A 25,656-nucleotide genomic window follows, 5' to 3' on the forward strand; every position below is an offset into this window, starting at 1 on the left:
ATTGAAAAATCAGCCTTGGATGATAACGCTGAAATGAATCTGCAAAGTTTTTTCATTGCATCCCTGTTTAAGTGAAAAGCACCATAGTTACCCACGAATATTTAACATTCTCAAGATGGCCGCCGCCTAATTCTGTGATTTCCCATACATAATTTTACCAAAGTCTTGAATGCAGATTGGCTGATTTTGAATACATCAGCCAATCACGCAAGGCCGGCAGGCGACAGCCGGTCCACGAACAAAGGCTCACGAAGTAAGGCTCCTGTGCCGAGCCTCACTTGCAGCAAACCCACCCTTCACCCAAGCAGGAGCTCACCCTGTGCTGCTGAAGCAGTGTCCCTAACATCAGCAGCATACCAAATGGTTAGAAGGTAAGCCTGTGGGCTTTGTGAAATGCCCAGCGCCATCACAGGAGCACTTTACGATCGGAACGTGCAGTTCCTTGCAATAATTGAAAAATCAGCCTTGGATGATAACACTGAAATGAATCTGCAAAGTTTATCCATTGCCCCCCTGTTTAAGTGCAGACCACCATAGTTAACCACGAGGGTTAAACATTCTCAAGATGGCCGCTGCATAATTCTGTGATTTCCCATCCATCACTTTACCAAAGTCTTGAATGAGGATTGGCTGATTTGGAATACATCAGTGTTAGGGAGAATTCTCTGTTTAGGCTGAATTTCCTAACCTAGTGAGTCCCCCAGCAGCTTTGCTGGATTTCAGGAGTTTGTTTTTTTCCATCCTGCCAAGAGTGAGACTCTTTTCCTCCCACTGTTGGACATGTATGTGTGTAATTCCTTTGAAATGTCAATGTGTTCGATGGGCTATGGGGTCTTTTACTCCATAGGGTCTCATATGTTTTTCTATGTGTGTTACACCGCACCCTACGTGCCGTAACACTGGGGCGTCCTAGCGGACCTCCACCATAGACTCCATACCCGGGGTGGGCTGACTACTGTCTCCATGGGCATGTAAAGTCACCATTGGCTTTACTAGACCTAAATTTACTAACAGGACTAGTACAAACCATCTTATTGTGGACGTACTGGTAGGAGTAATTCGATTACTCCTGGGCCTGTTACTCGAGGGGGCACTGTCCCGTCCCCCCTCGTCAAGTTTTGGCTGGTGGCAGTGGAAACTACTTGTTATGTTCGACCCCGAACATAACCCTATGGGATTCGTCCCATTGTTGGAGATTGATACTTGTTCTCGTTAATCTCTAACGTACCACCGGTCTACTTATCCTAAATAAGTTTATCGGATGGTATTTTCTGCCAGAACTCGGTTTGTAAAATGGCGTCTGTGTTCGTCTCTGTGACTCCTAAACCAAAGGTTGAGCCCTTTGTTCCACTTTTGGCGGGCCTCTGTACAGAGACCCTCCAAAGTGGTGCCATTCTGTCTGGGTTACCACAGGGGTGTGGGAGGGGGTTTAGGCACCCTGGACCGAGTTGCCTTGCCAACTCCGGTCGCACTCTGGAGTGATGGCCCAAGTGGTGAGCGTTCCTGCTCACCACTTAGCATGTGTTGATTGACAGCTAGGCTGAATGAATGGGGGTTTTCTGCATAAAAGCAGGGCTTTTGGGACTGGATCTTCAGAAGTCGCCACAGGACCTAAGAATCCAACGTGGGTAACGCTGAGCCGACCTGCAACGACGACACCTCTGGTGGAGCCCTGCTGAGTCGACTCACCACTTCCCGACGATAGAGGAGATCTCCCTGCCGGAGAGTCTCTTCCCCTGACTGGTGGGAACAACCAGTCCCCTTTGCTTTTTATTCGCCTCAGGACGCAGTGGTCGAATTGCCCGTGCAGAGCACCTCGGCAACCGGATAGCCACTACCCCTGTACCGCGACCAAAAGGTGGTGCCTTGTGACAGAGCACTCCGCGACTGGTCTCTTCCCTGGTGGTCCACCGGACTTCACTTTTCTTCGACGACGAGAACCTCTCTACTCTTGGCAAAGACCCGACGTGCATCCACCACCAGGAACAACTGCCCCCGCCGGAGCTGCCCTCCACAACAAGGTACCGTGTCCGCCTGGCTTCCCTTTAGATCGGATTGAGTGAGGTGTCTTAATCCTCTCCTTTCCGTTGCGTCGCCTCCAAGCTTTTCTCATTTATTGTTCTGAACTGGTTCAATCTTCCGATAACAATTTGCTACAAAGACTTGAATGCATCTCCGCTAAGAGACTTTTTGGGACATCGCGCCTTGCCTCTCTCCGAGTGGGCCTGGCCTCTGAACTTTATGCTCTATTGTGATTCTTGCCTTCTTGCCGTGCATTTTATCCGCGAAGTATTGAACTGCGTTGATTTCGTAACCTGCCTATCTTTTTCTCTCCCGTCCTAACTAATATTCGAGTGTCATCTAGGTTGAGGTATACACCTCTGTCTGAAAATAAGTGGTACCGGTAGAACCTAGAGTTGTCGAGATATTACTAGGGGGATTGATCATTTTCTTTTTCGTAGAGTAATTGTGTTTGATTTGTTTGCCCTGATAGTGCCATAGTGTTTTTCATAGATGTTCTGTTATAAATAAATACCTTAATATCTTTACACTAAGCCTCGTTGCGTGTTTGCTTGTCTTGCTGTGAAGAATTGCCCTATTTTGTATACTCCACATACTGCTCCACTTTTCTTGAGAGAAGTCTGACTGCTCAGCCACAGCTACCAAGTGAATCTGTGTGGTGCAGACTGCTACCAAGTGGGTTCACCGCCAACACCTGTAGTCCTAAATCTTTTGCAGTGGTCCAAGAGGGAACTGCACAGGTTTCCGCCTAACACTGGTGGCAGCTGTGGGATTTGTATCGAGTATACAGTTTAGAGTGCTTTTCGACACTGTAGGATAACTAACCACAAAACTTTGCACAAAAAGCAACTTTCAAAACATGTCTATGATGGAAACTTACAGTCAAGAGTCCTTGTCAGGTGAAAATACTGAGAGTTTGCGAGCTCTCTGTAGGCAAGCGAATCTTTCTGTAAGAGGCAAGAAGTTAGAACTAATTGAGAGATTGCTGGCGAACCAAAGTCTGGGTACTGGTTCAGAGGAACCAATCTCTCCAGCGACTGTAGATAACAGTGATGGTGTTGATCTGAATCGTAATTCTGATGATAGCGATGAAGAGGCTGACGAGGACGGCGAAGCTAACAAAACTGTCTCCCCTGCTCCTCTACCCGCCTTACCAGCTGTGCCTACGGGGCCCATACCAGGTCCCACAAGTAACCCTGCTTATTTTGAACTTGAAAAAATGAAGCTCGAACTAGAATACAAACGGTTCTTGGCTCAATCTGAACAAAACCAAGAGCTCGAGTTCGGACGGATGAATGCCCAGGCTGAGCAGAAGCAAGCTGAGTTAAGACTCAGGCAAATAAAAGTTAATCACGAGTTAGAGATGAAAAAGTTGTCTATGGAAAAAGCTTCTCTCTCCTCTGGTTCCTCTAGGAGCTCCAGTCCCAAAAGACCCCGGATGCCGAAGGAATTAGTGGGTATGTATGAACCGAGATTGGATCTGTTGGATTGGTTGAAACTGTTTGAATACAATCATGGGCTCCAGGACATCACCAGGAATGCTTTGCTCCCCTGGTTGTTCTCTAGGCTCCCTCCTGTTGCGACTGATGTGGTAATGGAGTTGGGGGAGGCGGATAAGACGGATTACGAAAGTGTGAAACTAGCTTTAATAGCTAGATTCGGGAAGACCCCTTCCCAGTATCTTAAGAGGTTTAGAACCCTCAAAAAGCATGATGGTACCCCTTAGGCTACCTGGGTGAGTGAAGGGTTGGTTGAAAAACTTATAGGGATGGATTAAGGGTTACAAAGTGAACACTTATGAGGGTATGAGGAATCTTTTTATGTTGGAGTCTATTTATGATGCCTGTTCTCCTGAGCTCAGACAGCACTTGGCTGATTCGAAGGAATTGGATTCCAGGGAGCTAGCTAAGGCTGCTGACTTGTGGGTTGCCAACAGGGCTACTCATAAGGATTCTGGGGCAACTCAGAAAAAGGATGAGGGAAAACAGCCTAAAAAAGACTCAAAAGAGAATTCTAATAACTCACATTCCAAAGAGGGCCCCAAACAAAACCAGAAGGGTAAGCCACCGGGAAAACCACAGCAGAATAGTGTGCCTTCTGGTGCCAAACCGGAAGGAGGTCAGAACAAGCCACCATTCCAGAAAGCATTTGGTAAATGCTTTGTTTGTGGCTCGACTGACCACGTGAAAGGAGATCCCAGATGTAAGGGTAAACCTTCAGGGGTCCAGCTTGTCTCCTTAGCCTTCCCTCTAGAGGAGGAAGTCCAAATGGCAAGTGGAAACTTTCTACTGCTAGCTGACGAACCCATTGGAGTCTCAGCCAGCGTTTCTTTAGTATCTCTGGGGTTGTGGGAACAACAGAATTTAGATGTCTATAATTCTATCCCCGATAATACTAAAGAGTATTATAGGACAGTGTCCAGGTGAATGGTCAGGAGACTCCTGCCATTAGGGACACTGGGGCCAGCATAACTGTGGTGGATAAATCGTTTTTTCAGGCTGAGGATGTTGCTAAGGCACCCAAACGCCTCACCAAGTTAGCTGGAGGGCCTGTGCAGATGCTTCCCCAATTACCAGTTCTCATACAGTGTAACGACATGACTGTGAAGATACCTGTCAGCATACAGAGTGAGGTACCAGGACGCGTACTGTTGGGTAACGATTTAAAAACTCTCGGAGTTGTATCGCATACTCCCAGACCTCCTAGTAAACGGTTACAGGAGCTAACTAGACCTGCAAGAGAGAGGACCATGCGGGGTACTCTCCAGGAGATGATGAAGAAAGATATCACTCCTGCTCCACTGGAATTGTCGGCCGCTGTCTCCAAGAAATCAGAAGCGAAAGGGAAACCTAAGGCTTCTACCCCGAAACCAGCAGCCCGCATTCCAGTGAAGCCAACACGGACTTCCCCGCGGTTGTCCACAGTTACACCCGTAACTCCACCTCCAGCCAAGGCTGAGAGGGAGGTACGACCCTGTGTGGTAGAATTAGACTCTGAGGAAGAGCTAATGGAAGGCCAGGAACTCATTGGAGATCTGGATCCTGTTGACCATCCTGAGCTGCAGTCTTTACTGGCAGAAGGTGGACCCAGCAGGGCAGACTTCAGTAAGGGACAGAGAGAATGTCCAACTCTGGAAGGTCTTTGCCACCAGGCAGAAGCTCAGGCTGAAGGGCAAGAGCCTGGGAAATACAGGTTGCAATGGGAAGATGGCCTCTTCTACAGTGAACCGACTGAGTCTGCACCTGGAGACTACAAACGACTTGTAGTACCCCAAGAGAACAGACCACAGTTCTTGCAGTTAGCCCACGAGATTCCTTTGGCTGGTCACTTGAGTTTCAAGAAGACTAAGGAAAGGCTCTCTCTCTACTTCTATTGGCCGAAGATGGGGGCCGAAGTAGAAAAACACTGCAGGAGCTGCCACACCTGCCAGATCTCTGGTAAGGTTGGTTCCAAGAATGTGGCACCTTTAGTGCCTCTCCCAGTCATGGGAGTCCCATTTGAGAGAGTAGGGATTGACATCGTTGGTCCCCTTGATCCTCCAACCTCCTCAGGCAACAGGTTTATACTTGTTGTAGTAGACCATGCTACTAGGTATCCTGAGGCAATTCCTATGAGGACTGTTACAGCTCCGGCTGTGGCTAAGGCCCTCCTTGGTATTTTTACTAGGGTCGGGTTTCCGAAGGAAGTAATCTCTGACAGGGGGTCAAACTTTATGTCCCACTACATGAAAGCCATGTGGAAAACCTGCGGAGTAACTTACAAGTTCTCAACGGCTTACCACCCACAAACCAATGGGTTGGTAGAACGGTTCAACCGAACCATGAAGAGCATGATAGGTGCTTTAGAGGAACCCCTTAAGCGCAAGTGGGACCTTCTACTGCCATGCCTTCTATTTACTTATAGAGAAGTCCCTCAGGAGGGCGTAGGTTACTCGCCCTTCAAACTCCTCTATGGTCATCCCATCAGAGGTCCATTGGCCCTGATTAAGGAGGGGTTGGAGAGTGCTCCTTCCCCCAAGCCAGTCAGAGTGACTGACTACGTGATAGGTCTCCGGAGGAGAATGTCGCACATGATGACGGAAGCAAGCGATAACTTGAAAGCTGGACAAGAATTGGTCAAGCACTGGCACGATCAAAAGGCTAACATGGTTGAGTTCGCTCAAGACCAACTCGTTCTCGTTATGATCCCAACAAGGCAGAGGGCCTTGCAAGATAAGTGGATGGGACCCTTCCGAGTAGTGGGTAAACTCGGAGAGGTTAACTATCTGGTGGACTTGGGCAATCCCAAGGAGGCTCCGACAGTCTTTCACACCAACCGACTTAAAGCGTATGTCTCACGACCTGATGTAGGAGCGTTGCTTCTAGCATCATCCGAGGAAGAAGAAGAGAGTGAAGCTCTTCCGGATCTCCTCAGAGGCTTGCCTTTAGACGAAAAAATTGAAGGAGTAAATCTCTCCTCCAATCTGACACCCGAGCAACAAGACAAGTGCAAATCGATGTTGAATCAGTTTGCCCCTCTGTTCTCGCTTTCACCAGGCTTGACCCCTTGGGGCCAGCACGACATACTCACTGGTGACTGTCTGCCAGTCAAAAGCAGAGGATACCGCATGTCAGAAAACGTACGAACCCACATCAAAGGTGAGGTCAGCAAGATGCTTGATCTCGGGGTAATAGAGCCCTCTACTAGTCCATGGTCTAGCCCAGTTGTGTTAGTACCAAAGGCCAGATCTAAAGAACTTAGATTCTGCGTGGATTATAGAGGTCTTAATGCAGTCACCAAGACTGATGCCCACCCTTTGCCAAGAACAGATGAGTTGGTGGATAAACTTGGCGCAGCCAAGTTCCTCAGCACATTTGACTTGACGTCAGGCTATTGGCAAATAGCTCTGACAGACCATGCCAAGGAGAAAACTGCATTTTCTACCCCCATTGTCCTACACCAGTTTAAGGTAATGCCTTTCGGATTGAAGAATGCACCTGCTACGTTTCAACGGATGGTAAACCAGGTTCTGAATGGGATGGAGGACTTCTGCATGGCATACTTGGATGACATCGCAGTGTTCAGCAATTCCTGGGAAGAACATGTAACCCACCTGAGAGATGTTCTGCAGGCTCTTGGACGAGCCAATCTGACCATGAAGGCGAGTAAATGCCAAATTGGACAGAGTAAGGTAGTCTATCTTGGGCATGAGGTAGGCGGTGGAGAAATAAGGCCTTTTCTCAGTAAAATTGAAGCTGTGCAAAATTGGACAACACCGACTACTCAAACCCAGGTGAGAGCCTTCCTAGGCCTCACTGGGTATTACAGGAATTTCATAGAGAACTATGGGACCATAGCTTCTCCACTGAATGTCATCTCCTCGCCCAAATTTCCTAAAAAGGTTAAATGGAACGAGGAGTGCCATCAGGCTTTTGAAAACCTGAAAAAGGCTTTTTGCCAAGCCCCAGTACTCAGAGCTACTGATTACCGCCAACACTTCATTGTGCAGACAGATGCTTCGAATGTAGGAATAGGTGCCGTACTCAGTCAACTGGAGGGGAAAGGTAGGGAGCACCCCGTTTGCTTCATCAGCCGCAAGCTGAAGGATCCTGAAACAAGGTGGGCAACAATCGAAAGAGAGTGCTTTGCTATCGTGTGGGCGCTGAAGAAGTTTAGGCCGTACTTGTATGGTTCTACTTTCATCATTCAGACTGACCACCAACCCTTGAGATGGTTAATGCAAATGAAAGGGGAAAACCCAAAACTACTGAGATGGTCGATCTGCCTGCAAGGGTTTGATTTCACCATTCAGCACAGGTCAGGATGTCACCACCAAAATGCTGATGGTCTCTCTAGGATGTATGTCATCGAATAGAGGTGTGAGATTCATCCAGGAGTGGATTAAATCCTCCTGTCCCTTAGTCTGGGGGGGCGAGTGTTAGGGAGAATTCTCTGTTTAGGCTGAATTTCCTAACCTAGTGAGTCCCCCAGCAGCTTTGCTGGATTTCGGGAGTTTGTTTTTTTCCATCCTGCCAAGAGTGAGACTCTTTTCCTCCCACTCTTGGACATGCATGTGTGCAATTCCTTTGAATTGTCAATGTGTTCGATGGGCTATGGGGTCTTTTACTCCATAGGGTCTCATATGTTTTTCTATGTGTGTTACACTGCACCCTACGTGCCGTAACACTGGGGCGTCCTAGCGGACCTCCACCATAGATTCCATACCAGGGGACTGACTACTGTCTCCCCGGGCATGTAAAGTCACCATTGGCTTTACTAGACCTAAATTTACTAACAGGACTAGTACAAACCATCTTATTGTGGACGTACTAGCAGGGGTAATTTGATTACTCCTGGGCCTGTTACTCGAGGGGGCACTGTCCCGTCCCCCCTCGTCGAGTTTTGGCTGGTGGCAGTGGAAACTACTTGTTATGTTCGACCCCGAACATAACCCTATGGGATTCGTCCCATTGTTGGAGATTGATACTTTTTCTCGTTAATCTCTAACGTACCACCGGTCTACTTATCCTAAATAAGTTTATCGGATGGTATTTTCTGCCAGAACTCGGTTTGTAAAATGGCCTCTGTGTTCGTCTCTGTGACTCCTAAACCAAAGGTTGAGCCCTTTGTTCCACTTTTGGCGGGCCTCTGTACAGAGACTCTCCAAAGTGGTGCCATTCTGTCTGAGTTACCACAGGGGTTTGGGAGGGGGTTTAGGCACCCTGGACCGAGTTGCCCGCTCACCACTTAGCATGTGTTGATTGACAGCTAGGCTGAATGAATGGGGGGTTTTCTGCATAAAAGCAAGGCTTTTGGGACTGGATCTTCAGAAGTCGCCACAGGACCTAAGAATCCGACGAGGGTAACGCTGAGCTGACCTGCAACGACGACACCTCCGGTGGAGCCCTGCTGAGCCGACTCACCACTTCCCGACGACAGAGAAGATCTCCCTGCCGGAGAGTCTCTTCCCCTGACTGGTGGGAACAACCAGTCCCCTTTGCTTTTTATTCGCCTCAGGACGTAGTGGTCGAATTGCCCGTGCAGAGCACCTCGGCAACCGGATAGCCACTACCCCTGTACCGCGACCAAAAGATGGTGCCTTGTGACGGAGCACTCCGCGGCTGGTCTCTTCCCTGGTGGTGCACCGGACTTCACTTTTCTTCGACGACGAGAACCTCTCTACTCTTGGCAAAGAGCCGACGTGCATCCACCACCAGGAACAACTGCCCCCGCCGGAGCTGCCCTCCACAACAAGGTACCGTGTCCGCCTGGCTTCCCTTTCGATTGGATTGAGTGAGGTGTCTTAATCCTCTCCTTTCCGTTGCGTCGCCTCCAAGCTTTTCTCATTTATTGTTCTGAACTGGTTCAATCTGCCGATAACAATTTGCTACAAAGACTTGAATGCATCTCCGCTAAGAGACTCTTTGGGACATCGCACCTTGCCTCTCTCCGAGTGGGCCTGGCCTCTGAACTTTATGCTCTATTGTGATTCTTGCCTTCTTGCTGTGCATTTTATCCGCGAAGTATTGAACTGCGTTGATTTCGTAACCCGCCTATCTTTTTCTCTCCCGTCCTAACTAATATTCGAGTGTCATCTAGGTTGAGGTATACACCTCTGTCTGAAAATAAGTGGTACCGGTAGAACCTAGAGTTGTCGAGATATTACTAGGGGGATTGATCATTTTCTTTTTCGTAGAGTAATTGTGTTTGATTTGTTTGCCCTGATAGTGCCATAGTGTTTTTCATAGATGTTCTGTTATAAATAAATACCTTAATATCTTTACACTAAGCCTCGTTGCGTGTTTGCTTGTCTTGCTGTGAAGAATTGCCCTATTTTGTATACTCCACATACTGCTCCACTTTTCTTGAGAGAAGTCTGACTGCTCAGCCACAGCTACCAAGTGAATCTGTGTGGTGCAGACTGCTACCAAGTGGGTTCACCGCCAACGCCTGTAGTCCTAAATCTTTTGCAGTGGTCCCAGAAGGAACTGCACAGGTTTCCCGCCTAACAATCAGCCAATCAAGCAACGCTGGCAGGCCATAGCCGGCCCACGAACGAAGGCTCACGAAGTAAGGCTTCTGTCCCGAGCCTTTGGAAGCTGGGAGCAGCCACAGCCCTGCCCTGCAACCACCATACCCATCGAGTACTCCGATGTGATCATTCTTTATGTAAGCGTTCATGCTGTGCCTCCTGCGGAGACTGACGTTTGCTTACCATCACCTGAAAAACCCAGCAAACCCCCTTCAGGGCGCAGCAACATCCTTCCATTGCCCGTAAACAATGTCATCCCAGCTGCTACAATCACATGCCCACAAACATTTGTAATCCAATCAGAAATTATCCACACCGCCCCCAAGCAATGTCGTGCCCATTGATTGCATTTATGAACCACCCTCATCTCGCTCAACCCAATCCCCTGCGGATCATGGCCCCGCGCCAGACTTAAGATCCCCTAAGGGGCCTATGACCAACGCCGCTTTCACTAATTGTCTTACAATATATAGTGTAACCAACACATCTGGTATCAACGTGTAGCAAACCATGTATGACTAGGTCAATAGTTGGCTCCCTTATGTATTAGTGCTTATTTAGCCACGCATGTTTGCTCCACCAGTTGTTATTCCATATGTATTGCTGTTTATTTTAGACATTCATGATTGTTTCAATAACGGATCCTCTCTTACTCTTTCTTTGCAATGTTACAATTTATAATCATTACTTGCCTTCTCTACAACACAACCCTGACTACCAGGGACCTCACAAACTCCACCCCTCCATTTCCCATGAGCATGACCCGCTCTCAGGACAGTATCTTGACCTACGCCAGAACTTGCTCAAATGGCTTAAAGATCCTTCAAGGCACATGTCTGACAAGCATATGGGGCCTCATTACGACCCAGGCGGAGGACCATGGTGCTATTAGCACCATGGTCCATGCCGGTGTCCGCCATGGCGGAATGGGGAATTACCACCCCATTCCAAGGTTGGCGGGGCGGTAATTCCCCATGCCGCCATGGCCCTTCCCCATTCCCATTTTTGCCCCATAGGGATCAATGGGAATGGGGAAGGCACTAAGTTGCGGCACCGTACTTAGCACCAAGGTCCCTTTGCGGGTCCCTACTTTAACGGCTGGTAAAACCAGCTGTTAAGGTCGGGTCCCGCAAAGGGACCTCGTAATTAGGCGCTAATAGGTTAACGGCGCCACAGCCTTTTACGGCGCTGTTAACCCATTAGCGCCTGGGTCTTAATGAGGCCCATGGTGTCCTATATATCATCCTCACCCTTGCTCCATGCCCTTTCTGCCCAAAACAGCAGCCTTCTTCCCCATAGCCAACCAACCCTCCACCTATTCACAGTCTCTCTCAAATACACAATAGGCTCAGAACTTACCCACTCCTCCATCCCTCCCAACATAGCAAGTCTCACCAGCCCTTCCTCCATTAGTAGACCAGCCACCCATGCCTAGGACCCATGCATCGAACGCGCACAAGCACCACAAGCACCCACGTTCATACCCGCTCACTCACCTGACTCACCTGACCCATACTGACCCATACTGGGAGCCTCCAGGAGACTTCTTGCACGTACTTACCAGCACCCTTCCTCGATCCGGAAGCAGAGTAGCTCAGCATCCATTCCGCGCTTCCTCCCAAACAATGACATATACTGGAAAACCAAACCCCTGACCCACAAGCAAACCACCATAGCTACCACATATCAACACAAACCGCAGAAGTCCCACATCGAAGAACAGCCTGCTGACACAATCCACATAGATTTGCTCTCCTCACCCATATCGCAAAATTCTTCCCCTAACCTTCTTCTTAAAGTTGCGCTACTAAGCATGCCCTCCCTAGGTGCACATGCCATCGACACACACAACCTCATCCTAGAACATCAACTAGATTTCTTAGTAACGACTGAAACTTGGCTCCACCCTGCCTCAGGTCCCTTTCTGACCCCGCCTCTGGATTACATCATTCTGAGAACTGACCGTATAGAAGCTATGGGAGGAGAAGTAGCTATTATTGCTAAAACTCCATTACAGTTCAGAGCCTGCAAAATCAAATAGACTGAGATGAGTTTCTAGCCCTCAAACTCTCCACCGACCCTAAAACTACCATCAATGTCCTCATAGTCTATAGAGCACCCAATGCCACTGATCACCCTGATATAGATATCCGCTTACTTATTACTCCTCTTCTAAAGCCAAATTCATCCTACTAGGAGACATCAACCTGGGATTTAAGGACACTCGTGACCACAACGCCACAGCCTGCCACAATGCATTACAAGAAATGCAGTTCTCCCAAATTGTCAACTCAACCACATATGGAAAAGGCAGAATCCTAGATTTGATTCTCTCCTTGAATATCAAACTATCCCTTGAAGACATTACGGAAATCTCTTGGTCAGATTGCTTTCAAGTTTGCTTTAATGTTTCAACTACTAAAGCCCACGATTCACTCAAGCTACCATCTATTCTTACTATGGTGAAAAATACATGCACGCTCACACCAGAAAATCTGGACCCTGTCCTCTCCAAACTACTCGAAGCACAGCCTATAATGAAAACTAACCCTGACAGTATTGCCCTTCTCTACCACACCTGCCTGAAATTGACTATTGATGAAGTAGCGCCACGCAAGTCCAAATTGTCCAGATCTGATAAACAAAGCAAATCCTGGTTTAATAATGAACTTATCGATCTCAGAAGAAACAAAAGAGCACTAGAACACCTAACTAGAAAAAACCCATCCATTGAGTTGAAAAACGAGCTCCAGGCAATCACAAAAAAAAATACAAAGTCACAGTCATTACCCACAAAGCCAACAGCTTGAATTTACGCATCACTATTGCTGCCTGCAACAGTAAATAACTGATCTCAATTCTCAGAGAATTGGAAACTCCTAACTCTCCTCCTTGCCCCGCTATCACCAGTAAAGCATGGTGTACCACCATCCAGAATGCCTTAGCCTGCAAAATCAACTCCCTCCAAGACAAAACCGCAATTAAAAGAAAACTACTGGCTCACACTACGGAGGCCCCCCTAATTATTTGACTGACAATGTAGTTACAGCAACCCAGTTCAACTTCACCCTGGTCACTCAAGACCATGTACTTAAGACTATCGCCTCTTTCAAACCATGCAATTGCAAAGGAGACAGCTTTCCCACTATACTAGTCAAGATCTGTGCCCCCACTCTAGAACCTATCATCACTAAATTCATAAACACCTCATTCAGTACCAATTTCATCCCCTCAGATGTCAAAGACGCTTGGGTCAACCCCTTGCTGAAAAAACCTACACTCGACCCAACCATACCCACCAAATACAGGCCCATTACCACGGTTCCCTTCCTTCTTGAAATAATCAATATAATTGCATACACCCAAGTACAAGCACACCTAGAAAGAAATCACCTGTTAGGGGATAGACAATCGGGCTTTCGCCCAAAACACAGTACAGAAACAGAACAACTAGATCTAGAAAATCAGATGGATGCTATCAGAGACTCAGGGAATTTATGCATCCTTCTATTACTAGATTTGTCCGCTGCCTTCGACTTGATGGACCATGACAAACTATGCCTAGCATTATCAAAAAATGTTAATTTCTCAAACAAAGCAACCACTTGGGTTCAATCCTTTTTATCAGAACGCGCGTCCAGATTAGCCATTGGCGAGGAGGCAGCTGACCCTATCCCAGTACCTTTGGGGGTACCCCAAGGATCGTGCCTCTTGCCTACACTATACAATGCTTACACAAAACCTCTCTTTGCAGCATTAGATGCTATGGTGTAATTTACACTAACTTTGCGGATGATACACAGATACTCATCCCAATCACTGGCAACCAAGATCAGGATTCTATCCTCATAAATAATATATACTCTATCATTCAAAACTGGATGGCAACGCACAAGCTATGCCTTATTGGCAAAAAGACCAAAATCTTCATTGTAGGTTCTCCAGCTCGTTTGAAAAGGTTACACCCGGACTACACATCTATTGTTATAGATGGTACGATGGTACCCCCATTCCTAGTTCAAAACAAGTCAAATCACTACGTGTATACCTAGACTCAAATCTCACCATGAGCAAACATGTAAACTCACTTGCCTCATCCACTGCGTATACAGCTAAATTCCTTGCCCTTAGTCGACAATTTCTCACTCCACAAAATTGCATTACCCTAGCAAACACCCTTATTCTGCCTAAGTTAGACTATTGCAATATACTCCAGCTATGCACCACTAAGACAATTTTAGCCGAATTGAAATTACTGCAAAACAAAGCACTAAGAGCAGAGCTTGGAATCCAAAAAAGGGACCACATCTTACAAACTAGGAGAGAGGTAGACTGGCTACCCACACAAGCAATAACACTACACAAAACGCTCACTATCACACATAAATGCATCACCCAAAATGCCTCTATCTTAATCAATGCCTCACTCGAAAATCTTCAATCAGATGTCTAAGATTAAACTCTAGCACTCACCTACTCACCCCCCGCTTCAAGAATTCAAGGGCAGGAGGCTCCAGCTTTCCTGTAGCAGCTCCTAGAATTTGGAACTCACTCCCTCTGAACATAAGCAATGAACCTTCCCACACTCACTTCAAGAAACTAATAAAAACCTGGTTATTCAACATATTCTAATCTGTTTACCTTCAAATGCTTTCATACGTTCCTGTTTACCACCTTATCTTGTAACCAATGTAAGCCCATACTTCCCTCACCCCAATACTTGCTCTGCAATTATGTCAATGTTCTTATTCTCACCTGACCTCTTTTCTCATGTACCCAGAATGTTTTACTGTAACCTTGTAACCTACGCCATGATACCCTTGGGTTTTTGCATATAATCAAATGCAATACATACATAAATAAATAATAATGATGTACTTATGTTATATGGAAACGGTCCAGGGGCACACAATTGTGCCCCAGTGTTTGTGCTCCAGTGAAATCAAGTTACTCAAAGTACTCAGTTTGCATGCCTGTATTAAAACTTACCTGAGGAGGAACTGGGCATGCTGTGGCCTCTTGGGTATGCAGTAATGTGTTTGTCTGGTTGTTAGACCCCATTCATACAGAGTTTGCCTCCAAGGAGAACACCAAGCCTCTTTCTAGGTGGTCTCCCGCGGTGCCAAAGATGCCATTCTCATCATGGGGGAAATCCATTTCCAGGTGGGAGCAGCACTGCAGCGCTTTTGATTTGTTTTACAGCTTCTTCTGCGATCGTGTGCCTCAGTGCAGGTAAATACTCATCGCCTGCCATAGTTTCCTTCTGACTTTAGTTTCTTGCTTCTCCATGTGCCACCCCGATTCCTGCTTGTTCCTCAGGCCCCTTGTCCCACCTATGTTCCTGGCGCTCCTTGGTCCCCTCAGGCAGCCCAGCTCTCCTGCATCTTGCGTCTGGTTACGCATCCTGCATTCAGAGGAGAAGTTTGCTTCATCTGCTCTCTGTACTCTTCTCCTGACACTGCCTGACTTCTCAGAACTAAAAAGAGTCTCAAATACGAAGGAGGGTTTTCCAAGTCTGTTTTTTTTTTCATTTTGGGAGACTGTCACCCATCTTTGGGGATACCTCCTTGGTGGTTGTTTCATGTTTGAAATCAACGTGCCTTTTTATTTAGTCACTAAAGAGGTGCAGCATTTAGAAACGGTTGCTCACATGGACCGTGCTAAAAAAGAGGATCAATAATTAAAGCAGTATTACCTGGATGCACTGTGCTGTTGCCCTTTGGCAGATGTAACATCTGGTTGTGTGCGCAGGTGTCTCCCCTCTGTCTTCTGGTCCCAATGTATCCCAGTACCTCACCATACCTATATCCACGTTTCCCTCTCTCTAGACACAGGGGACCAAATAGAAGCAACAAAGAGGGCGACAATCGAGCACAAAGAATACATGCAAGCCTTCACACCATCTAGCAACTGAGCAAGGATCATTTTCAGAGCGAGAACGGGTTGAGTAAATACGGGATAGGAAGATTCTATCGCAGGAGATTTGGTTGAATGCAAAACCATTGCCTATATTTGAGCGAATTTGGCCTAAACTATATGTGGGGTGTTGGTAAGGGTAACAATTAAGGTAGAGGAGGAACGAGGTGGTTTTGGGTGGGTCTCCCCACACATATATTGATGACCAAATGAATTAAGAGGAAAAATAAATGTGATGGTTTTGCATTCAATAAAATCTCTACGATCAATTCACAAAGAACCATTAAATACTACAGGTGCAGCCTCACCTAAAACAGATTTCAAAAGATGAAATCTGTCATTGCTTTCATTTTCAGGAAGGGGTTCTCCTGATGTATTTTGTGTCATGCCTTAAACGGTGAATCCAGTGCGAAGGTGAGCAGATCACAGATGATAGCGATTGTTTCTACTGTAGCTATGTCTGATAATTTACATTAAAAGGGTCCATCTGGCGTATTGATTCAAACTGCTCGGTTGCATTCATTGTGTGTATCCCTTGAACAATAGGGCACCTAGTTCTGCCCCCATTATCAGTATCAAAGAATGATCTATTTGTCTGTGTTGATCCTTACCATTCCCCCCAAGAACGCCACCTAGCACAGTACATTCCCCCAGGATCCTTTCCCCAACCAGCCACATATAGAAATAATAAAGAAATCAAAAATAATAAAAATAAAACATAACCTTACCTTATTCGTCTTCTTCCTGGTCCTGCAAGCAGAAACATCACAGCCAGTCAGGAGCACTGTGAGCAGGCAAGAGAAGGCTGCGCCTATCAGAAGCTGGGGACACTGGAGGGCTTGCACTTGAAACTATGCTTGCCAATCAAAGTGTCAGAGGTGCTCCCAGTGCCCCCTTTCGACTTCGTAGGACCATAAGGGAGGGGGTTGGAGCTTCTGTCTTGAGGATCATCCAGTGGTGGGTCTATTTGTGTCTGGCGGGACCACCAAACCTAGAGGCACAATGTGAGAATCTCAAGAATGCATAAACTGGAGGCAGTAAAGCCACTGACTGCAGGGACTACCACCTCACACTCTAATACCTGCAAACTCCCATGGTGGTCAGAAAAAACAAGAGCTGAAAGCTCCGGGTTGGACACAATCCACTTGTGCGAGAGTTGTCATGGTGCGGTGTAACAAGGTGCAAGAAACCCTTGGTGACTACCCACATCTGTGATCCATCCGATGGGGAGAAAATTGTGCAGGGGTGAGAAGATGAATGAGGTGCTATGATACACCACCCATAAACCAATTTTGCAGGCTATTAGTGTGTGTGTGTGTGTGTTTGTGGGCACACTGTGACTAGGAAGATGCATGAGCCTTACACTGTGCACAAGGGTGAGCAAGAAAATGCGGATCATCCCCCAATAATAGCATATGTGAGTTTGGTGGGTCTAAAGAGCAGGTTGCTAGGTGATGGGCAAGGAGGCGACAGAGTAAAGGTCATAAGGAATCAGGGGAAATTGACATTGTAAAAGGTGTGAAGGTGTGGTGTCTATAGCGCAGATGATCAACAAGAATGTTTGTGGGAGAAGAAGAGGCTGATGGAGGAGGGGGCGGCGGCAGTGGTGCATGGTTAGGGATGAGAAGTAGGAGCAGCAGGGCCATGAGGAGACCTGGAGGCAGAAGGGACTAATACGCAGAAACCAAGTACAAAAGCTGAAACAGGAAAGACTAGGCGACCACGGACCACCTGAATTCGTGTGGAACCTGGGGCAGAATTGGTTTGCCACGAGATTGGCCAGGAAGTGGGGAGAAAAGAGGAGTATCAGCTAGGAGTGATGGACAACCGTTGAGTATAGTGTCCTGGAGTCCGGTCCTGTGCCATGGAGGTTGAGTAAAAGGGGTAAGCCAGCCCTCTAAAAGGAGGCTCGAGGAATGGGTGCAGGAAACTGTGCGGAGACCATGGGGGTTGGGCGCAAAGGTATGCAAGCTTGGTCTTTTAATATGGCGAAATCCTATATAATTCAACGATGACAATCTCTACCTTTTCCCATCAAGCCTGAAGAGGAGTCAGAGAGGAAATCAAACACAATGATGCAAAGTAATGGAGACAGTAGGTGAGGGAGAGACAGCAGGATTCCATTAGCAATATGAAGTCTTATATGTGTAATTCTTTCAGTGCAAGAAACATGCTAATCAAAACAATCCTCTCACCCCCCCACCATGAACATTCTTTCACATATCAATTGTATTTATACCAATAACAGTTGAACACGTATGTGGCTATTTCCTGGGAACCCATTCCAGTGAGCCATCCCAGTCCACGCACGATGACTTCCTGAAATAAAAGCTTGTAGATTGGGTTACACTGTACATTTCTGTACACAACTGCAAAGCAAGCAACAATGGGCCCTCCGCATGCCACGCGCCAGTACATTCCAGGCATGTTCTGGAAAGAAAAACACTAAAAGGCAAAAATGTAGCTCAGTTAGTTTCCTGAAAAGAGAGGATGCAATTAGTTATTGTGTTTTCACCTGCCAAACCCAACACGCTAATTTAGTAATATCACCAAATAGCAAGAATCACGCATGTTGTACATTGTGATCCAGAAACACACACATGATGTGCTTCAAACACCTGCAGCCGCATGAGTGTAACAGGTACTGAGTGCAAGCGACAGTGGGGTCCTCTTTTCCTAAACTTTCAATACTGCTCCTGGGGCCCATTCTTGAGCAAAGTTGTGTTAAAAAAAGAAAAAAACGTCCCAATAGGAGAGTTTGAGCAGCGTAGACAACACCAGGAGCGAAGCACCAGATAATGAATGTGCATGTGGTGCACGTGCGTCTGTCTTATGTGGAAAGGACAAAACAAGACAAGAGTGAGCAGGCTCCACAGCATATTACGCTGGGCCACAGTTACAGTGCTCCATTGGGTTCTAAGTCTCAGGAACCTATCGAGCAAAGTCTACTTTGTGGTCAGCACTTCCTCCATTAATATTGCTCACTGCCTTACACATTTAATCGCTTGACCTAGAGGCAAGGGTAGGAAGCCTGCGGCCTTCCAGAAATGTTTGTCCTACATCTCCCATCAGCCCAGATCTATGTGATTATTGCGATGGCCGAAAATGCTGACTTTTTTTAAAAAGCCCTTTACACCACATATATATATGCCGGGAGAGACATCCACAGCCTCGCCTCATATTAATATTATATTCTATACCCCCCACATATATATGTGGTATAAGGGGGGTCCCAAAAAAAAAATTGGCATTTTCGGCCGTCGTAATTGTGAGGGCGACATTTTGGTTCAATTCCATCCACCCCAGTCCCTGTAGTCAATGATAGAGAGCATGGAGACAAAGGCTCACAGAGCTGTAGGTTGCCAAACCTCCCCATCGGTATGTTATTGGTGGGATAGAGGAAAGCGGCATGAGGTACTGGTGGGCAGGTCATACTAAAGCGTGTGGCTGCTGGCAATTTAACCAACAGGTCATGGAGCAGTGAAGGGGGGGCAGAATGTTGTAAAGAGTGGGGGAGAATGGCTACTGGCTCTGTGACAGGATGTTCAGTCTTCAGAAACCTGCAAAAGAGGGGGTGGGGTTGAGAAGAAAGCGACACAAATGCGCCCTACAAAAAGAACAGAGCAGATCACAGCTGGAAGGGAGGCAAACCTTTTAATCAGGTCCTTGAAATACAAGCTGCTGGAAGCTAGAACATTCTGGTGGACCTCAAACTCTTTGCCTTCAACAATAATTTTCAGGTCTGTAAACTCTCTCGCTCTGCGCTGCTCGTTCAACTCCTTCAACATTTCTGCAGAACAGAGAAGACAGACATTGCCAGTGTTCCAATTAAGAGTGTTGGTCAAGTAGAGAGATTCAGGAATAGAAAAAAACTTGACATCTTTTTTGTTGGCAAGCGTGGCTCAACAGTGACAGTAGGTGTGTTCAGAGACATAATGAAAAGAAAACACATGCAGGAACCAGTAGGTCTCAACAACGAGAAAAAGGAAAAGAAATACAAGAAAATAAAATAAATAAAAGGTAAGCACAAAACAATCAAATTCGGAGGGGGAACAAAGACAATTTGTATCGACAAATCAGGAACTGGAAATGCATTATCATAGAAAATATCAGGTGTTAGTATCCAACGCTGCATATCTTCACTGTTTTAATGTGTTCCATTTACAAGGAGCAAGTATTCCCTTGATGTGGTCATAGGATTTCTGGGGTGTCCATGCTAAACACAAAACGCCATCACATTTCATGAGAATGCAGCATATTTGGACTGGGCACGTGGTGAATTCTTGCGGCCTGCTGGCCTATGCAAGGAAGGCCTTCTTTCATGGCTAACAGGGAGAGAACGAAATGGACACCACAAAGCGAGCATGCAGCATGGGCGCTGTAACTCACACCAGTCCTCTTAGCTGAAGGCCTTGCACGCAGATCATAAATTCAGGTGTTTTCATTGCATTTCCCAGGAGCACCGTCAGAAATAATAAGGCCTGTCACATCGCACACGGGGCGGAATACCAAAAATAACCTTGGGGAATATTTTTGTCAGGCGGTGGGGCGTACCCTTCCGCCACCAGCACTGTACATTCAGGGCACGGAGGCAGGCGCAGTGCTGCACATGAGAAAAACCTTTGGAAATGGGCCACTGTAAGCAGCCATGGGGGCCGTGCTCGTTATACATGTGATAGTACGCAGCATCAAGATGGAATATCCCATTTTGGGTCAGGAGAGTGGAATTACTACAGGGGAGGCTTGCAAGGGGTCAAAGGGCTGCCGTGTTTTTGGTGCTCATATTGGTTTTAAAATTTAGGGCCGTTTTGCTGTTTTTTTGTTTGCAATAGGTGAAGTTTTTGTAAGCAAGTTCTGACAAGAGCGACTTATACATACTCATGCATTTGCTACCACACGCACTGCCAGCATAAAAAACTCCTCAGGTCACAGAGGCTGGTAGTTGTCAACAACATTACACATGTATAGCGATCAGTATGGGAGTAGGACAATTCATGACCAGAGCCAAGTGGCAGGAGTCTAGCTTGGTTATAAGAGTCACACACTAGCCGACCCGACAAAAACCCACACCTTGTTCCATGCCTCCCCACAAGACGAATAAACCCATACCTAGTGTCCAATCTCCCCAGCCCGACAACCCAAAACCCATTCCTGGTGTCCTATACCTCCCCAACCCAAACAACCCAAAACCCATTCCTGGTGTACTACCTCCCCAACCCAAACAACTCAAAACCCATTCCTATTGTCCTACCTCCCCAACCCTGACAACCCAGAACCCAATCCTGGTGTCCTACCTCCACAACCCCAACAGTCCAAAATCATTCCAGGAGTCCTACCTCCCCAACGCCGACAACCCAAAACCCATTCCTGCTGTCCTACCTCCCCAACCCAACAACCCAGAATTCATACCTGGTGTCCTACCTCCCTAGTCCCAACAACCCAAAACCCATTCCTGCTGTCCTACCTCCCCAACCCCAAAACCCAAAACCCATTCCTGGTGTCCTACCTCCCCAACCCTGATAACCCAAAACCTATTCCTGCTGTCCTACCTCCCCAACCCAAACAACCCAAAACCCATTCCTGTTGTCCTATCTCCCCACCCCAAACAACCCAAAACTCATTCCTGTTGTCCTACCCCCCAACCCTGACAACCCAAAACCCATTCCTGCTAACCTACCTCCCCAAACCCGATAACCTACAACCCATTCCTGCTGTCCTACCTCCTCAATCAAAACAACCCAAAACCCATTCCTGGTGTGCTACTTCCCCAACCCAAACAACCCAAAACCCATTCCTGTTGTCCAACTTTCCCAACACCAACAACCCAAAACCCATTCCTGCTGTCCTACCCGCACCGACCCAAACAACTCAAAACCCATTCCTGGTGTCCTACCTCCCCAAACCCGACAACCCAAAACCCATTCCTACTGTCCTACCTCCCCAACCCTGACAACCCAGAACCCAATCCTGGTGTCCTACCTCCCCAAACCTGACAACCCAAAACCCATTCCTACTGTCTGACCTACCCAACCCAAACAACCCAAAACCCATACCTGGTGTTCTACCTCCCCAGCCTTGACAACCCAAAACCCATACCTGGTGTCCTACCTCCCCAGCCTTGACAACCCAAAACCCATTCCTGGTGTCCTACATCCCCAACCCAAGCAACGCAAAACACATTCCTGGTGTCCTACCTCCCCAACCCCAACCCAAAACTCATTCCTGGTTCCTGCCACGCCCCCCTAATCCTGTACCTGTCTCCCTCTTCACCACAAAAAATATAAGACCCGTACACCACCCTTCTGTCAAAACCCACACCTCAAACTCTGCCTCAGAGTACCCCAAAACACAAAACGCATACCTGCTATACTATTCCATAAGAAAACCAGTAACCTAGAATTCCAGCTTTGGCAGAAAGGACACAAGTGAGATTGCATGAATCTGGCGTGTTGTTCGTGCTAATATTGGCCAGGATCACACAAATCAGTTAAGTGATGAAGCCACAATTTGAGCCCAGTCTCCACTTTACCATGTCCGCATATCTTCTCAGCTCCAGTGGATGGGAAAATCGTACATACCAAAATATCCCATTGTATTTCTGATCAGGCGTGGCTAGTCCGTTGGGGTGGGAGGGGCAGTGACCTACCAACAATAGGACACTCCCCCACCATGTCCACGAGTAACAACAAAATCCTGTTACTCATGGACATGGTGGCGGCTGCAATGAATGTGTAGCGGGGAGAGCTGTAATGAGCCATCCCTGCTGTAGATGTGCAGTACAGGCCTCCCAGGGCAGCACTAAAAGCCAAAAAACCCAGCTGAAAGGGATGCCTGGGGTGTTAGGAAAGAAAGACCCCGAGACAGCTTTTTCTTTACCCAGCCCCCTGTCCTGACCCGCATACAGACTAGGGGGGGTCATAATTTGTAGACCCCACCCCAGTCTGTGTAAGCGATAGGACAGGTGGTGGGGTCCTGAGGGAGGGTCACAGTGATGTCACTGTGGAGCCCCACCCATGTGCAGGAACTGAAACGATAGCACTGGGGAGTATAAAGTGGGACGATTGACGAATGATGTGTCGATTTGTACGGCTGAGTTGGTGGCGATTGCATTGGCGATTGATAGGGTGTGCGAGTTGGGGTTAGAGAAGGTGGTGATGTTTTCAGATTCATTGAGTGGGTTGCAGGCGATTGTGGCAGGGGATGGAGATAGGAAGGATGTGATTATGGACATCGGGAGGAAGATTGATCGGTGTGTGCGTGGGGGAATGGATTTGGAGTTGGCGTGGGTTCCCAGTCATAGTGGCATTTTGGGTAATGAGTTGGTGGATCGGGCGGCGGGTGAGGGTATGAGAAGGGGAGCGATTGATGTGAGGCTGCCTTTGAGTGTGGATGAGGTAAATGCTGTGGTGGTGAGACTGGTCATGGAAGAGTGGCAGGAGAGGTGGGTGAGTGGGGTGAAGGGCAGATGGATGTTCGGTGTTCGTGGGAAAGTGTCGGTGAAGGTGGATGCGGGGAGCCTGGAATGGAGGAGGGTGGGGAGGTGATGCTGAATCGGTTGAGGATAGGACATGTGGGGCTGAATGACTGTCTGTTTCGAGTAGGGAAGTGTGAGTCGAGGGATTGTGCGGTGTGTGGTGTGCCTGAGACTGTGGGACATTTTCTACTTAGGTGTGAGAGACATGTTGAGGAGAGAGAATTGATGAGGATTTGGTTGTCTGCGCTGGGTGTGGCTAAGCTGAGTGGGAAGGTTTTGCTGGGAGGTGACGGGGTGAGAGGTAGGAGAAGGAACAGTGTGATGTTGGATTTTGTGAGGCAGACTGGGCGGTGGGAGGAGTTGTGAGTTTATGGGAGCTAAGTACTGATTGGTGGGTCTGGTACACATCATCCTTTAGGATGGGGAAGCGCCTGCGTGGGTCCGCCCACGCATCTGATAATTAAGAAGAAGAAGAAGAAGCACCCCAGGATCTGTTTGGTTGTGTTCCAAATTCAAACGAAACTAAACAGAGCCTGGAATGTTTGCTCTCAACTTCCTGCACGTGGGTGGGACTCCACAATCCACATCCAGAGTCAAGAGGAAGAGGAGCTGGCCTGGCTGGCTGCTGCACCAGGGTTGCACCAGTGCTAGTAAATTCATGTTTTTTGTATGCCCCGAGTTCTGCAGTCTAGTCATTCTGCACTGCAGAACTCGCGACCCTGGCATTGGCCTTCCAGAGGCCAGACACCTCTTTCCAGGATACTCCAGGACTGCAAAAGTCCCACTTTGGTCTGGGACATGTGGGAGGGGGTGCACTCCCTCTCACACAGCCCAAAGCGAATGTGGTACTTTTGCAGTCCCGGTAAGTTGTTGTTTTGCACTGCAGAACTCGGGACCCGGTGTTAGCCAACCCGACAGTCCCAGCTCCAGGCTGTGTAAAATGGGTTCCCCTTTTACACAGCCCTGGGCAAAAGCGAGACTTTTGAAGTCCCGCAGGGGGTCTATTAATGCAGGACAGACGGCCAGGGACCCAGTGCCAGTGCTCACTCACTGTGAAGTTACTTCATAGTGAGTGAGCACTGGTCCTGGGCCCTGAAGTTTGAACACTGGCCTGTGGACTGCATTTAAGCGCCTAGTTTGGGCATTTAAAGTGCAGTGCCCAGGCCAGTGTTCAAATTCCACAGTGTGTCTCTGCTTTGCAGTGCACAAACACACTCCTCACTCACTGTGAAGTTTGAACTCTGGCAGAGAGCTGCTTGCAATGAAAGAAGGATTCAGGAATAGGAATAATTTGTAATCATTCCTTTGGTGCTGCAGTGAGAGTGGAAAGCAGTCTGAGGCACCTGAGGGGGCAGACATTAATCATTAGTCTGTGCATTTCAGGGCAGTGCCCATGGCAGTGTTCACATGGCAGGGGTGCAACAAAACCTATATTTCAGGGTGGGTGGGGCTAACCTTTCAAATGCTGGAGAGGCACGAAATTCAGAGACGGTGGGGAAGGGACACATTGATTTATGGGGGGCACATACGTTCTTTACACATTCCAATGAAACTAATCTAGTCAGGCTTCAATGTTACACCCAGTTAACTCTCTCCCTGATAGGACCCACTTCAGGACAGCTGTAAGAATGAGCGATCTCGGTCCCCTCTGTACCCTTCCAGTCACTCTCCTGGCATGCAAGTATTAAACCCACATCAGAGTTTCAATTGGCTACAACATTATGCATATGAAGGCAGGTGCCAGCAGTACAAAATATTGGGGTTGGTGGGCTTGAAGCCCGTTTAGCTCAATGGTTGTGCGACACTGTCACTGTGAGGACAAGCTTGCAGGCAGCCCTATCAGAGCGCAGGCTTCTCTATACAGACACAGGACAAAGAAGTCCTTTGTCCCATGTCTGTGCAGAGCAGACAGCACCGTGCACTGGTAAGGCTGCCTATAAGCATGTCCTCACTGTGCGTGCGCATGACAGTGGTGCATCACCATTGAGATGACCAGGCTTCAGCCCCCCACCTCCACCAAAAAATCCCACTGGAAAATGCTTTGTGAATCAGGCTCTCTGTGTTTTCCAAGTGCCCACGATGACTGCCCATGTGTGTCCAGTTACTCACGGTGACTCTCCACGTGTCCCAAGCTCCTTCGCACACTGCTCGTTCATGTGGCCCCAACCATATGTTAGTGTATGTGTGTCCCAAGTCCGGTCAGGTGAGCAGGTAGATACATTCATGGTAAAAT

At 47.7% G+C, this 25,656-nt stretch overlaps 1 protein-coding gene across 1 annotated transcript in view; it reads right to left on the reverse strand.

The window, feature by feature from the left end:
- KLHL29 (kelch like family member 29) overlaps positions 1 to 25,656 on the reverse strand; it is a 1,453,205-nt gene that overhangs the window by 348,445 nt on the left and 1,079,104 nt on the right. Inside the window, exon 7 of the mRNA XM_069605880.1 lies at positions 19,601 to 19,739. Coding sequence (XP_069461981.1) covers positions 19,601 to 19,739 — 139 coding nt within the window. The remainder of the gene's footprint in view (positions 1 to 19,600; positions 19,740 to 25,656) is intronic.

The sequence above is a fragment of the Ambystoma mexicanum genome, chromosome 4p (assembly GCF_040938575.1).
Source record: "Ambystoma mexicanum isolate Mex_15411 chromosome 4p, UKY_AmexF1_1, whole genome shotgun sequence".
Lineage (NCBI taxonomy): Eukaryota > Metazoa > Chordata > Amphibia > Caudata > Ambystomatidae > Ambystoma > Ambystoma mexicanum.